Below are 16884 nucleotides of genomic sequence, written 5' to 3'. Positions count from 1 at the left end.
AGAGAGAAATACTCTAGGGTTTGGGGACTAATTGAAGACAATGGAATTGTATTAATGCATTCATTTTAAGCTGTTATTTATGATGGTAGAGAGTGTGATTTGGAGGAGTTTCAAAGACATGACATGTCATGAGCGATATGATGGGGGTAGGTCATGTTTGATGCTTAAAAGTTGGCCATTTATCATTATAACTGAGATAATATAAAGACATATGAAAAATGGAATGTAAATATGAAGCTTCCTGATTTAGATTTATGAAGGTAATTGTAGTTTATAGCAACCTTAATCTTTTCTTTTTGTCATTGCTTATAGAGACCTTGTTAATTTTAAGAATAGCGAATCAGTTATCCCATAAAAACATCCTGGGGAAAAATTTGGTGTCTCACTTTTGAAATACGAACCACTTAGTAGGGAGAATTAATGGTTTCAGATGATAAAGCTTTGTTGCTGAATTAGTTTCTTGTAGTATTTAATAGTTTTCCATGCGCAATAAGTTTTTTTTTTAATCTCTTAATGATTTCCTGTAAAATCTCTTATAGTGTGACCAGAAAAAAACATTTGAGCTACCAAGTCTCAGCAGATAATTAGCTGGACTTCTCTTCACATCGTTCCTGCTCATGTCTTATTTATCTAGTTTTTGAATAATTTTTAAAGATTTCTCCTCAAGAAGTCTCCCTTAATCAATGTACTATCTATCCCATTCCAATTAAGAATTCTTCCATATTGGTTATTGCCTAGATGTTTGCTGCTTGACTCAATTGTTATTCCTTTGTCCAAGGATTGATTTAAATACTTGAAGAAAATGACACAAGGGTTCTGCTCTTGCCACCTAGAATTTTTATGACTTTAATTTCTACCCTATCTCTTGCAGACACATTCCGTTTAAGTCTTTGTATCATTTTTTGTTTGTTCTCTATGGTGTCTTGAGTTTCTTTATTCTCCACTTAAATAGAACTATTTAAGTGAGCTTTCAGCCTTCTCACTTTGAGTCATCTTTCCTTCTCTGTTCTCAGCTTGACTCCTAAAAGTTCTTCTCTACAGACCTCTTCTTCCTATCAGGTTTGGTGTATCTGGTCACACAATCAATAAGACAGAGGGGCATCTAAAACAATCAAAATTCATCTCTAAGGTGGTTTCTCTTTTCTGGAGGTCAGCTCTACTTTATTGTGTCTCTATCCTTCTCCTGATGATCACAGACAACTTCTCTTCCTGGAATCACACATTCCTCTTCACTTTCTGGGATCTTTTAGATGAGTTCCTTAAACAATAATTGATTACTCTTTGCACACAATAAGCCATTCTCTTCCTGGATCATAGACACATATTTGCCAGTGAATCTATGTAGCTGGCAATTGAATGACAGTCTATTAAAAGTCTTCATTAAACCAGAACCTAGATTGAAATTAACCAAATCCTTCATTGTACCTTTGCAGATGAGAGTCCCTACACTAAATCCGCCAGCCAGACAAAGCCACCTGATGGAGCATTGGCTGTGAGGAGACAGAGCATCCCAGGTTAGACCAGATTACTGGATCATCAGTTATTTTATTTGTTAAATCTTATCGCCTCACGAGCCTGGGAAACTCAAACTTGCTCAACCCCCACCCCCCAATTTTTAAAAAATTTATGTCAATTGTTCAACCGAAAATAGTATATATATATTTTAGAAAACTTCTTATTCAGACTTATGCATTCTTAAAATGGGGGCTGTGGAAGAATCTGACAACTTGAGAGATTCCATCTTGCTTCCTTTGTCAAATTACTTCAATAGATACTCACTCTCGGTTTCTCTTCTGTTTTTTTGTCATGACTTTTTCCAGTGGCACATATTTGTTCAATGATAGATAACAGATAGGTTGAGAAGGGGTCAAGAATTAACTGGAGTAGAAGAAGATACGTCTCCTGAATAAAAGATGTCTGAAGACCTGAAGCACCATTTCCCAGATCCTTTCTTCCCACTTTCTTTTTGGACCTGGAATAATTTCCTTCAACAGCTGTTTTAAAATTGAGAAATTTCTTGATTCATTCCTGAATAGATTAGGTCACTAATATAGGCTTAAAAATACATTTCACCATCCAAAAGTTTTGGAGGAATGAACAACCATGAATATTACTAAAGTTAGACCTATGAATTTTGGAATTGCTGAAAAACATATGAAATCTAGAAATAAATAGTGGTAAAATATATTAATGGAATTTTGTTGTTGGGTCATCTCAGTTCTTGTCTAAGTCTTCGTGACTCCTTTTGGGGATATTCTTAGCAAACACATTGCAATGGTTTGCCATTTCTTTCTCGAGCTCATTTTACAGATGAGGAAACTGAAGCAAACAGGGTGGAGTGATTTGCCCAGAATCACACAGCTAGTAAGTGTCTGAAGCCAGATTTGAACTCACAAAGATGAATCTTCCTGACTCCAGACCCAGTGCTTTATCCACTGTGCCACCTAGCTACCCATTAATGGAATTACCTACTCCAAATCTAACTGGAACACATAAGTCATGTAAAGATTTCCTTATGGGAATAAATGCACTTCCTAAAAGACCTGAGAACATTAAGATATTTAAATATTTACAACCAAAATTACATTTGTGTGCTCTGAAACAACCAGAGCATGAGGTGCAGCATAATTTTATCTACAAATTAACCAAGGACTCTTCACATGTTAATTTTTTAAGTGCATGATTCCATGAGAGAAAAATTATATTAAAAATCTGCTGTTGTTATAGAATTGAACCATTTGATAGAGTTCACATAGAAATTGAGACTTTACATTTGAAAAGAAGAGAGAAAGTAAATACTTTGTGTATGATTGGAAAAAAATCTTTGCATATGATTGGCATTCATTTATTATATGAATTGCTTTTGTTTGAAAATTTTCTTTCTATAATGTTAAAAGTAAGTGATGGGACAGATTTTACATTTAGCCCAACTGGTGCTACTTGAAAGAATCAGAAAGATAAGGAGATTATGGGATGATATCATATAAGAATGAGTTATTCACCCTTTCCATGGAGTGCTAGATTTTTAAAGTTAGGAATCTAAGATATCAACCACCAATTCAACCCCTACCTAAAACTTAAACCCCTTCTGCATCTCCCTTGGTCAATCATCCCATCTCTCTTTGGATCGCCATTATTAGACTATAACATTATCATGTCCATAATTTCTAAGAAATGTATTCCCATATATTGTCATGCCATGTTCTATGATTTTTTAAACCAATAATGAGGCAATATCTCTAGGCCATGGTCTTAGACTTCTTAGTTATCCATTAAACAGATTTTTAATTCCTCTGGATAAGCTATTTGATTTAATAACAGCAGTATATTTAATAAGAAGAGATATTCTAGCATCCTCACTATTTTCTGATATATTCAAGTTTAAGCCCCAGATTTGACCTCTTCTTTCCAAGTATGGAATGACTATGCTTACAAAGCAGGTTTTACTCTCATGCAGAAGGCCCAAGGTTACCAGAGTTGACCACATAATCCTCTTTAGAGAGACTTTTCTCTGAGTTTTAAATCAGTGTTGACAAGGCCTGGAAATGTCATGGAAACATAGCCAAGGGGTTTGAATGTCTAAGAGAAAAGTTTAGGACCTGAGTTTCAGAAAATTCCTTTTCATCTTCTCTTCAGTCACAGAAGTCAATGAAAGACTTTCATTGTCAAAGATACAAGTCCTTGTACCATCTGACTATGGATGCCTTCAGGTAGGACTCAAAAAACTAAGTTGCTATCAAGCTGAGCACATATGAAGTTCATTTGTTCATTCAGTAGTAGCTGCATTGTGATGTAGTCTTTGGCCTTTCAATGGGAGTTGACTCTCCTGGCTCATATTATAAAAAGGCAGATTAAAAGCTAAATCTGTATATACACATATAACCTCCAGGCACTCTGGAAGTCCAAGCTGCCCTTTGAAGTCACCTTAATGAATGCTTACTTGGTGCCCCCAAGAGGATACTTCGAGATACAACAACTCTTCAGTTACACCGCATGAGACCAATTCCATCCCATTGGACAATGGGCAGTGTTGCAGTACAAAGAGTAAATCAGATTATGTCAATAAAGGTTGAGCGACTTTGATTTTTTTATAACATAAAATCTTTTAATTTTTCATCAATGTTAAACTTTGCCTCTTTTGTTTAAATCCAGAATTATTAAATCAGTTACTTTATAGTCATAAGGTAACTATGTGTCTTTCGTTAAAAGCTCATTCAGCCTGGAAATCCTTTTATCCACTCTCCCCTCAAAGAATGTAATGGATTAAACATCCCATTGGAGCAAAACACATTTGTTTTGGACACAAGGGAGATGCATTATTCATATATATCTATTTTGAAATTTTTTGTGTTCATGCTATCTTTCCATGGCATGAGATAAAATTGTAATATCTTACAGATATTTTCCAGATCTCTATGAAAATGACAGCCAAAATTATGTGTCCCTATCATCTCAAAATTTAAGTTTACAGTATCAAAGAGTCGTAGAGATGAAATGGAAATTAGAGATTGTCTAATTTAAATTCAAACGAGGATTTCATTTCAGAGTCATCACAAGAACCCAAATTTATGTGTCACTTTTATAAGGAATAGTTTCCACAAAAACCCATTTTATAGATGACAAAACTGAAGCAACCCAGAGGAATCTAACAGCAGAATCAGGATTTGAACCAAAATCCTCTGATTCCTAATTCTCTAATGTATCCACTATACCATGCTGCCTAAGTTGGCAAGGAGAGTGACAAGTGGTTTTCCGGCGTCAGATGCAATACTTCTGTGACAGACAAATCACCACATTATAGAACCTCCTGTCTCGTTGTTGGACCATCCAGGTTATTTTAAATTCATTCTTATAGTAAGCCAAAAATTTCCTTTCCATAACATCTATTCATTGATTCTAATTATACCTTCTGTAGGAATACAGAATAAGCCAACTCTTAGTTTACTTCTGTCTTCTCAAGCAAGGAAGTTGGCCTTCAAAAACTTAAGTGTAAAAATAATCAAAAGACTGACTTAAATGGGGATTGATAAAATAACCAAAAAGTTAAATAATGGTAAAAGTTACCTGTCTCTCCATTAGAGTCTTACCATTTCATTTTTTAAAAGGAATTCATTCAGTATTTTTTGAGGGACAGAGCCAAGATGATAGAGGAAAGACATTGAATGCACAGAGCTCCTGATAAAATTACCCCAAAAACAGCAATAAAAGAATGCCTGGAGTAGAGAAACACACAAAAATATGGTCTGAGATTATTTTCCAGCCATAGACAGATTAAAGAAGGCCATGCTGAGCTGCAAGTAAAGTCCAACCCCGAGACTGAGCTGACAGAGACCCCAGGCACGCCACACCAGAGGAACTTATACCCGAGTCTTTGAATCAGCTGCAGCACTAGTGTCTTCTGGAACTGAGCTTGTGGTTGGGTGAGAGGGATGAACAGCTGGCCAGGGGGGAAAGTGCAGGGGAGTCAGCGGGACCTAGGGAGGAATTTGGCTGTCCCACCCCAGCAGGGAACCAGGAAGAAATTCTGAGTGGTAGGAGGCCCAGCTTGGGGAGAGGGGCGCAGGCTCATCAAAGCTAAGAACCACAGCACAGAAAGTTTTGCTGGTTGGTGAATTAGTAAGTTGGCTTGAGGTTATCTTCGGACCAGAAAACTGACTAGGCAAGAGAAAAACCTGCCCTCCCTCAAATCGAAACACATGGGACCATCTGATGCTTGGGACAATGTAGCCCCAGTGGGGAGTTAAAAGTCAAGTAAAAGACTGCAAGATGAGCAAGCAAAGAAAGTTGAGAACTATAGAAAGTTTCTTCAGCAACAAGGAAGATCAAGGTACATCCTCAGAAGAGGATAACAACCTCAGGGCCCCTATATTCAAAGCTTCCAAGAAAATTATGAATTGGTCTCAGGCCATGGAAGTGCTCAAAAGGGACTTTGAAGAGAAAGTAGGAGAGATAGAAGGAAAATTTAGAGAGGTGAAGGAAAGAATGGAAAGAGAAATGAGAACAATGCAGGAGAGTCATGAGAAAAAAGTCAACAGCTTGAAAAGCCAAATGAAAAAGTAGATTAAAAAGCTGTCTGAAGAAAATTATTGCCTAAGAATTAATATTGAACAAACAGAAGCTAGTGAACTTATGAGAAACCAAAATTCAGTAAAGCAAATCCAAATGAATAAAAAATGGAGGGCAATATGAAATATCTCCTTGGAAAAAAGGAATTCATTTTCAAGTGTGATGGTTTCAGAAATACCTGGAAAATCTTACATCAACTGATTCAAAGAAGAACCAGGAGAACACTGTAAACAGTAACAACAGTACTGTATGATGAAGAACTGTGAATGACTTAGCTGTTTTCAGCAATATAATGATCCAAGACAATCCAAAAGGACTCATGATAAATGCTATCTACCTCAAGAGAAAGAACTGGTGTCTGAATACAAACTGAAGCATACTTTTCCTCCCTCCCTTTCTCCCTCCCTTTCTCCCTCCCTTCCTCCCTCCCTCCTTTCCCTCCTTTCTCTCCCTTCCCTTCCCTGCCTTTCCCACAAAATAACTAAGATGGAGATGTATTACATGATTACACATGTATAACCTATATCTGCTTACTGTCTCAGGGAAGATGAGAAGGGAGGAATAGAATTTGGAACTCAAAAACAGAATGTTAAAAATTGCTTTTACATATAATTGGAAGGAAAATAAAACATTATTTTTTAAAATGAGGTCATTTAAAATCATATTTCAGCCTACCTGATTATTTTCAAAGGTAAGATTGATTCCAAGGTTGAAGGCATTATAAGTTAACCAACCATGTTTCTTTCTTTTTTTTTTTTTTAATCAGTTATTTCAAATAGCTTTTACATGACAGATTGCTGTTGAGTACCAGGGTGACTGGCTACTTTGAAGGGTTTCTCCAAGTTGTTGGAAGCAGCTTGTTCAGGTTCTAGGTTTGAAAGGGTTTTCCAATAATCTGTGGGTTTGCCCATTTAGAGATGAGGTATTTAATACCATTCCCGTCTGGTCTTGATGAAGGGGAAAAAAGAGGGTACCAAACTAGATCTCAGCTCCTACAGTTAGGGATATTATTTATTTGACTTATCTGATTTTCTCTTTCTTTCTTTCTTTTCTTTCTTTTGTGGGGCAGTGAGGGTTAAGTGACTTTCCCAGGTCACACAGCTAGTAAGTGTCAAGTATCTGAGGATGGACTTGAACTCAGGTCCTCCTGAATCCAGGACCAGTGCTTTATCCACTGTGCCACCTAGCTGCCCCCAATTTGTCTAATTTTCAAGGAAGATTTCTTTGTCTTTTTTTCTAGTCTCGACAGCATGTTGAACAATGCCCCAAATATAGCAAACATGATGAATTTCTTCTTAATTTTGATGTCTAAGTACTAATAGTTTTGAACCTGAGTTTTGAACCTAGGGTCTGTGACCTTGGCTTTTTTTTTTTTAAATTAATGATCAAACTTCAATATAATTGGTTTTCTTTGTGATTAAAGAATGCCTTAGCAGGATTCTGTATTGTATGCCATTTTCCTCTTTAGTATACAATAGAGTAAATATTTCATTAAGCACCTACTATGTGCCACATACTCTGCTAAGATCTGGAGCTATAAATCATAAAAAGAAAAACAGTTCCTGTCCTCAAGGAGCTTGTAGTCTAATGAGGGAAGAAGCTGGAAAGGAGGGGAGGAGCAGAGGATATCCGCTGCCTTGATCATAGAGTTAAAACCAAGAAAGTCTGTTTTGTATGCATGTAATCTGATGCTTTACTGGCTTGAACATGTTTTACACCTCATTTAATCAATCAACAAGCATTTATTTAGTGCTTTTGGTGGTGGTTGTTCAGTCTAGACCTATTCTTTGTGACCCGAATTACCATTTTCTTGGAAGAAATACTGGAGTGGTTGGTCATCTCCTCCTTCAGCTCATTTTACAGATGAGGAAACTGAGGCAAACAGGACCTAAGTGACTTGCCCAGGCTCACTCAGCCAGGAAGTGTCTAAAGTCAGATTTGAATTCGGGTCCACCTGACTCCAGACCCAGTATTCTAGCTCGTGTACCAACTAGCTGCCTCAGTTTAGGGCCTTCTAAACTCAGCCTAAAGCTGAGGATAGAAAAACAGAACTGAAGGCATCTCACCTTAACGATATGATTCATTAGGGTTTATGGCCAAAAAAAGTTTTCCATAATATAAAAAGTCTCTTTTCAGACTCAGTTTGGGAGCCTGCTAAGGAGGCAAGTGTATCTATATCTGGGATCAGTTGGTTAGGGTTCTATCATTAAGCTAATAAGAAGGATGGATGGGATGACCAGAACGGATGAGTCAGTCATTAGGTCCAGGCCAGCCTGAGCTCTGGTAAAGGGGATGCTGTAGGTGGATCCTAAAAACAGGAAGGTAGACATTTATTGGGAATCAGAAATTTGAGGACAAACCCTTGCAAATAACAAGCATCTTTGATAGAGAATGATATGGGTCATGCATACTTGTATGTACCTTTATGAACTGGGACGGGGGAAGAAATCGAGTGACCTCACTGGGATCATGAATAAAAGCATCTTCTAACATACTTATTACTGGCATTCAAAAGGAAAAACCAAACTGAGGGTGTGCATCTAATTGTTGGGATAAATATTGACAACAGCTAGGTGATACAATGTATATAACACCTGGTCTGGAGTCAGGAAGACCCAAGTTCAAATCCAGTGTCAGATCCTAGCTTTGTGACCCTGGGCGAGTCACTTAACTTCTGTCTGCCTGTTGCCTCATCTGTAAAATGAGCTAGAGTAGGAAATGGAAACCACTCCAGTATCTTTGCCAAGAAAACCCCAAATAGGATCATGAAGATTTGGACATGAATGAAAACAACTGAGCAAAAGGTGTTATTGAAAACACTAATAATATTTAATTATTGACTGAATTACATGTCTTAGATGGAAAGTAACTGAGTCAGAGAATTCAAATCTTATTTTTTTTTCTTTTTTCTCTTTTTCATTTATTTATTTATTTGTTTTTTGCAGGGCAATGAGGGTTAAGTGTCTTGCCCAAGGCCACACAGTAAGTGTCAAGTGTCTGAGGCTGGATCTGAACTCAGGTCCTCCTGAATCCAGGACTGTGCCACCTACCTGCCCCTCAAATCCTAATTTTTTTCACTTACTACCCATGTGACCTTTTGCAAATCACTTAACTTTCCTCATCTATAAAATGAGGAAATTCTACAGGCTGGGATAAATGTCATGAAGGGGTTTAATGTTTTATTAACTTTTGGGAAATTGTTTTTGATTTTTTGCCATTTATGAGATTTGATTTTTCACACGTAATGATAATTCATTTCATATATATACTGTATGTGATGCTCTGATATTGTAAATGAAGAACAAAAAATAAAGCAGTTATTAAATATCTGTGACTTTTGGCCCACCCTGTGCAAGATGATTTCTCAGGGATGTTCTTATGGTAAAAACAAACACACACCCCTCCCTCCCCCAAAATCAACAGCCAAATAAAACAAGACCCTACCTAGTCTACAGGAGAGAAAAGTGGGAGATTAATTGTGAGTTGGGAAGAATTCAAAGTCATTTTCAGGCAGTTGGCTTTGACTACTGTATTTCAATACATATAGAAGCTCTTAGGTTACCTTTCAATAATCTTTTTTTTCTTATATAACACCAACAAGTCACATTTATAACATGCTTTAGGGTTTATAATCTACTTTCATATCATGCTGGGTAGTAAATGTTCATATTAGTTTAGAGGCTGCCCCAAATGTGAAGCTCTCAGGGGAGATTTCCACTACCCAAGACTAATGAAATAAAATATAGGTCATCTGGAAGCTGGAGAATTTTAAAGGTCAGAGTTCTTTGGTCTCAGACATTTCGTCGCAGCCAAAATGTTCACGGAGAAAGGGAAATTGTTGGGAGGATCTTGCAAAATAAAAATGGGGAAAAGTTAAATAATGAAAATGCTTCATTGGTCCCGGTTTGCCACCAACTTAGGAAAAGTTTAAAGAAATAGCTGGAACGTCTCAACAATAAAAATGCAAAATAGAATTTAACATTTATCTTTGATGGGATACATTATAAATCCCCCAAAGCCTTATCCAAGCTTGCAATGTGGAATAGTTTACACATCGAGCCAAGCTGAAATCTCACTGGGTAAAATGAAGAGCTTGATAGATCTTGGCGTGGCTGCAGCTTTTGTTCAAGCCTCATTGATATGCCCCGCCATGGTGTTCTCACTTCTGTATCTTTTTGGTAAACAGACTCTGGAAATGGAATAAAGTGGCAGATGTAGGTGAAGTAATTGTTAAGGAGGAAAAATGTGATTTTTAAGAAATCATTCTTCCTCCCTGCGATTTCAATGAAACCGTTTAGTGAAACACGATTATTTTTTCATATTTACTATGTTCTGTTAGGTTGTCAGAATAATAGAATTCAGTGCAACCCTCCCTCAACATTGCGGCCCAGTGAAATCCTTCCCTTCTTTTACAGCCCTGCCCATGGGATATTTCTTCCTTGAAGCTTTCCTTGACCACTCCCTACTCCACCAGACAAAAGTGGCCGTGCTCCCTCTGACCATTGTTTGCCCTCTCCTATGGTCTTATCCTATTTGAACTTGCCTTTTCCTTCTCCACTATTGATTAATCACCTACATCTGCCTTGAGACTGAAATGAACCATCCCATCCCATCAAAAAGCTTTCATTTTACCAGGTGAAGCAACATGGATAGCTATATGTCTACATCTATCTTTGTTGTTTAGTCGTTTTCAGTCATGTCTAACTCTTTGTGATCCCATTTGGGTGTTTGGGTTTTTTTTGGTTGGTTTTTTGGCAAAGATACTGGAGTTGTTTGCCATTTTCTCCTCCAGCCCATTTTATAGATGGGGAAATTGAGGCAAATAGGGTTAAGTGACTTGCCCGAGGTCACATAGCTAGTAAGTGTCCAAGGTCAGATTTGAACTCAGGAAGATGAGTTTTATTGAACTCGGGTCTGGCACTCTATTCGCTGAGCCAACTACCTGCCCTCTATCCACAAATGTGTATATACATACCTACAAATACATGCATCTACACATGTGTGTACATAAGTATAAACATACACACATGCATGTGCATATACATACTTGTTTGCACATGGTCATATAAGTGTATATACTTGTACATATGCATGTGGTGTATCTATACATATAGGTGTATATACATGTATGCACATCTATGTGTGTGTGTGTGTATGCATACCCATTCACTCTAATGGATTCATGACAAGAGATCCCCTCAGTGCCTTGGAAGTCTCTCTCAGTTTCTCCTGCAGTAAGGCTTCCCATTGAATATGTAGCCTTTTCATAGGTTATCTTCATTCCTATCACATGACCAAATGATCTTTTTCACACATACATGTCCTTGATGAGATCTTTTACTGCATTTCTCCTTTAAAATGTTTTATTTGTAACATCCCTGCTCATCCAACCAAGCATTTGCCACTTTATGGCCATCTGAGCGGTAGTTTCAATTGTTTGTGGACTATAGGGTTCTGTAACTTAGACTCATAGAATATTGGTATTGCAAAAGATAGCCCTTGTTTCAGGAAGAGGTTTGGGTTCATTAAAGGAACTTAACAATTTCCCAAAGGCAGACCTGCCTTCTCTCTTCTTCTTTAACTCTGGGTTCAATTCATTGTCTTTTGATCAATAACACATATTTGTTGAATGATTGAATGAATGGTTGGTTGGTTGGTTGAAGGAATGTTTGGTTGAATGAATGAATGCTGCATACCCCATGTAGAATCACTAGATATAGATATATAGATATAGATAGATATAGATATATAGATATATAGATATGGACTGATTGTAACAAGGGTACGTTCTCTCGCTTCTTAAGGAACTATTTCAAAATATGGATACAGAGAGCCTCATTCTCCCAACTTTCTGTTCCATGGGATCCACCCAATTAAGTTCAGCAAATATGTATTAATTAATAAACCACTGTGCAAAATGGTTGTGCTTAAACAATATTTAGATAAAACACAGTCCTTAATCTGCAATTTACCCTCAGGATAGGGATGAGATGGACAGACTTCGCATAGGTCACTTCTATATTTAAGGAACCATAGAATTTTAGAGAAAGAAGGGACCTCATAGATCAATTAGGTCAACCTCGGTGTGAAACGTGAATCCCATCTACAACAATCCTGACAAATAGCTATCCATCCTATACTTAAATACCTTCAGCGACAGGGAATTCACTACAGTCAAAGCAGGCCATTCCAGTTTTTACAGGTCTAATGGTTAGGAAGGTTTTCTCGCCTACAGGCCTCTGCAACTCAAGGCAGCTAGGTGGTACAGTGGGTAGAATGCTGGGCCTGGAGTCAGGAAGACCTGAGTTCAAATGTGATCTCAGATACTTCCTAGCTGTGGGACTCTGGGCAAGTCATTTAACCTCTGTTTGCCTCAGTTTCCTCATTTTTAAAATGGGCATAATAGTAACATCTACCTTGTTGTGAAGATCAAATGAAAGTATTTAGTACAGGGTCTGGTTTGTACTAGGTGCTATAAATGTGTATATGAATGCATGTAAGTGTGTATATACATACATACATATATAAAATATGTATGTACATATGTATATATACATATATAAAATATGTATATGCATATGTGTATATATATATATATGTGTGTGTATATATATATATATACACATATGGGTATATATGTATGTGTATCCATACAGGTTTGTATATATTTATTCCTTGTTTCCACCCACTAATCCTAGTTCTTCACACAGGGGCTAAGCAGAACAAATCTGATCTTTCTCCTACATGACAACTGAAAACAACTGAACAACAAAGAATCAGTTAAGATACGGCAGTAGTGAGCCAAAAGTTATTTTTAATTTTGTTTTGTTTTGTTTTGTTTAGTGAGGCAATTGGGGTTAAGTGACTTGCCCAGGGTCATACAGCTAGTAAGTGTTAAGTGTCTGAGGCCGGATTTGAACTCAGGTACTCCTGAATCCAGGGCCGGTGCTTTATCCACTGCGCCACCTAGCTGCCCCAGAGCCAAAAGTTATACTGTGACAGCTGCTGTGTAGTTTCTGAAGTGCCAATAGGAAATATCTCTGTTCTAAAGCATGGAAGTCTAAGTCATGGAAATTAAACATTTATTTAGCATGTGCTATGTGTCAGGGACCATGCTAAGTACTGAGGATACAAAAAAAAAAAGGCAAAATTCATTCCCTGCCTTCAAGGACCTTGCAGTCTGAAAGAAGAAGACAGCACATAAGAGACTGAAAGGGGGAGAGTGAGATGTGGAGATATGATTACAATCCAGAGGAATGCAGCCAGGGGGGACATGAAAGATTCAGGAGGAGGTCTCCACTGTCTAGCCTTCACTCACTCCAGTCAGAGGGAGGGAGAGAGAGGCCTGAGGGGTGGGGTTCTGAAGACAAGTGAGTTGCACAGCTGATGCAGAATGATGGGATTCTGGAGGGCATGATGAAAATTCAGAAGAGTTCAGGTACAATAGAATGAGACACTCAATTGAGGTACATTGTTGATCGGTAATTTAGGGGATGTGGGCCTTGAGTTATCATCTGGGTTAAGACTCACCTATGGGGGGGGCAGAGTCAGGAGGACCTGAGTTCAAATATGACCTCAGACACTTGACACTTACTAGGTGTGTGACCCTGGGCAAGTCACTTAACCCCAATTGCCTCACACACAAAAAAAGAAGAAGAAAAAGGAGGAGGAGGAGGAGGGTGGCGATGACGATGACGACTCACCGATGGGGCCAATGAGCACGTACTGGAATCTACTGCATTTCATGTGCACACAGATTTCAGAGTTGCCAATCCAGTTCACAAGTATAACAAAGGAAACCTTTAAAGTATGCATTAATAATATTTCCCACAACTGGACATACACATCTCTTTTTTTGGAAGGCAGACTAGAATAAGAAGATTTTTTTTTTGGTGGGGCAATGGGGGTTAAGTGACTTGCCCAGGGTCACACAGAAGGTTTTTAGTAAATAAAATTTATATATATATATATATACATATATGTATATGTATGTATACACACACACACACACACACACACTACACTCTTTGGGAGATGACCTTACAAATAGATTTCTTAAAACACTTCTTTGTTTCCAATGAATTTAGCTACAAGGTAAAGCATGACATCCAGAAATGCACTCAACATAAGTACATTTTGAATTATTTTGCCATGAAAACCTACTCATTTTGTTTCTTTTCAGGAAAGTTCCACAGCATTATTGCACTTACTTTTAAAATTATCAACAATTTTTTTTTATAGAGAATTTGGGGGAAATGACTTATGGTATCCAACAGTTATCTTTCTTCTCAGAAGTAATTGATTGACCTTCCAGGACTCTTCATTGCATCAAATTTAAACTGTTTACATCATAATTCAATACCTTTTTCTATGTGGCATTTCCTCATAGGCAAGCTCAATTCTCCCTTGTAGTCTGTTAAAAGGAATATGTTTTCTCTCTTTTTTTCTTTTCTGTGATCTCTTCTAAGTCGGCACTGATGCGTGATCTATTCTAGCTACACAAGAGCAAGCTAAGCCTCCCCTTGGTAGATCCACTCTGCTTGGACCCCAGAAGCCAGAACTAGGAGCAAGAGACAGAAGTTATCAAGGAGCAGATTTCTGAGCCATATAAGGAAACATTTGGGCTCCCCAATGTTAAGGTTATTTAAGCAAAGTCTACGTGACCATCTGTTAGCTACATTAGAGAGTTTATTCTCTTTCAGGTCAGGTTTGGATGACCTCTGAGATTCTATGATTCTCTGGACTTCATTTTCCTTATCTGTAAAATGGTTATGTTAAACTAAATTATTTCTAAGGTCCCTTCTAGTCTATTCCTCTCTCAAATCACCTCCTCAAATCCATCTTCCACTAAGGAGGTTTTTCCCCTTATTTTTTGTTATTTTCATAGCATTTTTTTTTTTTTGCGGGGCAATGAGGGTTAAGTGACTTGCCTAGGGTCACACAGCTAGTAAGTGTCAAGTGTCTGAGGCTGGACTTGAACTCAGGTCCTCCTGAACCCAGGGGTGGTGCCTTATCTACTGTACCACCTAGCTGCCCCTCATAGCATTTTTAAAGAATTGTTTTATTTCTAATTTTTTTCTCATTGTCACTTCCCAGTGTTGTTGTTTAGTTGCTTCAGATGTGTCCGACTCTTTCTAACCTCATTTGGGGTTTTCTTGGCAAAGATACAAGAGTGGTTTGTCATTTCCTTCTCCAACTCATTTTATACATGTGGAAACTGAGGCAAACTGGGTTAATTGACTTGCCCAGGGTCACACAGCTATTAAGTGTCTAAGGCCAGATTTGAACTTAGGAAGATGAATTTTTCTGACCACAGCCAGGCCCAGTACCATCTGGCTTCCTGGTGACTTTCCATTTTCTTGGCTTCTTTTTCAATAGCATGTTTTCCTTTTTTAATGAGAAGTACTTTTTCCCCATGATAAATGAATTGATTAAGTATTTATTAAATACTAAGTGCTGAGGTCACAAAGAGAAAAGGTAAGATGGTTCCTGCTCTCAAGAGACTTGCATTTTACAGGGAGACAATTCATATGGAAGGTGAGAAATACTTCTAATCAGTGGGGGCAGTGAAGTTGCACAGTGGATAGAATATGAAGTCTGGAGTCAGGAAGACTTATCTTCCTAAGTTCAAATTTGACCTTAGACACTTAGCTGTGTGACCCTGGGCAAGTCACTTAACCCTGTTTGCCTCAGTTTCTTCATCTGTAAAATGAACTGGAGAAAAGGTAATGGCTACTAGCTGTGTAACCTTGGGCAAGTCACTTAACCCCCATTGTCTCACAAAAAAAAAAAAAAAAGGTAATGGCAAACCACTTCAGTGTCCTTGCCAAGAAAGCCCCAAATGGGTCATGAAGAATCAGTCATGACTGAAACACCTGAAAAACAAAAACTTCTAATCAAAACAAACTAACACTGCCCACCAAACAACATCTGCCTCATTTTCTATCTTCTTCAACCATCTTTCTGTAGAGAAGGGCATGGCTCACTCCATACTCCCTTTTAAAATCAATTCTCATTTCTTTCTTTCTTTTTTCTTTTTCTTTTCTTTTTTGGGGGGTGAGGGGGAATGAGGGTTAAGTGACTTGCCCAGGGTCACACAGCTAGTAAGTGTCAAGTGTCTGAGGCTGGATTTGAACTCAGGTTCTCCTGAATCCAGGGCCGGTGCTCTATCCACTGTGCCACCCAGCTGCCCCCTGCCCATTCTTTAAGTCCCAGCCTAAATCCCATCTGTTCCACAAAACTTTCAACAGCCTTTCCCACCTTGATTTTTTCCTTTATATTCTCCTCGAGCCCTGTCTGTCTGTGTCAAACATTTTAGTGGCTTAACATATTCTCTTTTGTTTTGTTTGTTCTCTCTTTGATCAGTGTGTATTAAATTTAATAAAAATATAAATTCACTGAATGCAGGGCCCACATTTGTAATACACTTTCAACACATATTCAGACATATTTGACACATATTGACACCTTTAGCACAAGGCAAACAAGAATACTAACTATAGTGGTAGACATGCAATAAATATTTATAAACTGAAGCCTGACTTTCAGTCATCTGCCTTAATATGTTTTCTGATTATAGTTTGCATTGTAACTGCTCTTGCAGTCCAATGAGTTAAGCAAAAACTTAGTCAAATTATATATGTTTGAATGAAAATAAATATATAGGGGGCAGCTAGGTGGCACAGTGGGTAAAGCACCGGCCCTGGATTCAGAAGAACCTGAGTTCAAATCCAGCCTCAGGCACACTTGACACTTACAAGCTGTGTGACCCTGGGCAAGTCACTTAACTCTCATTGTCCCGCCCAAAAATGAATGAAT

At 37.9% G+C, this 16884-nt stretch overlaps 1 protein-coding gene across 1 annotated transcript in view; it reads left to right on the top strand.

Annotated features, from left to right (window-relative positions):
* Positions 1-16884, top strand: part of GRIP1 (glutamate receptor interacting protein 1) — a 548438-nt gene that overhangs the window by 301368 nt on the left and 230186 nt on the right. The window contains exon 2 of the mRNA XM_043967674.1: positions 1434-1514. Within this exon, the coding sequence (XP_043823609.1) occupies positions 1434-1514 (81 nt within the window). The remainder of the gene's footprint in view (positions 1-1433; positions 1515-16884) is intronic.

This window comes from Dromiciops gliroides, chromosome 5 (genome assembly GCF_019393635.1).
Source record: "Dromiciops gliroides isolate mDroGli1 chromosome 5, mDroGli1.pri, whole genome shotgun sequence".
NCBI classification, from domain to species: Eukaryota; Metazoa; Chordata; class Mammalia; order Microbiotheria; family Microbiotheriidae; genus Dromiciops; species Dromiciops gliroides.
Note: the sequence above shows the minus strand (reverse complement) of the source record. Positions and strands in the feature narration are given on the sequence as shown.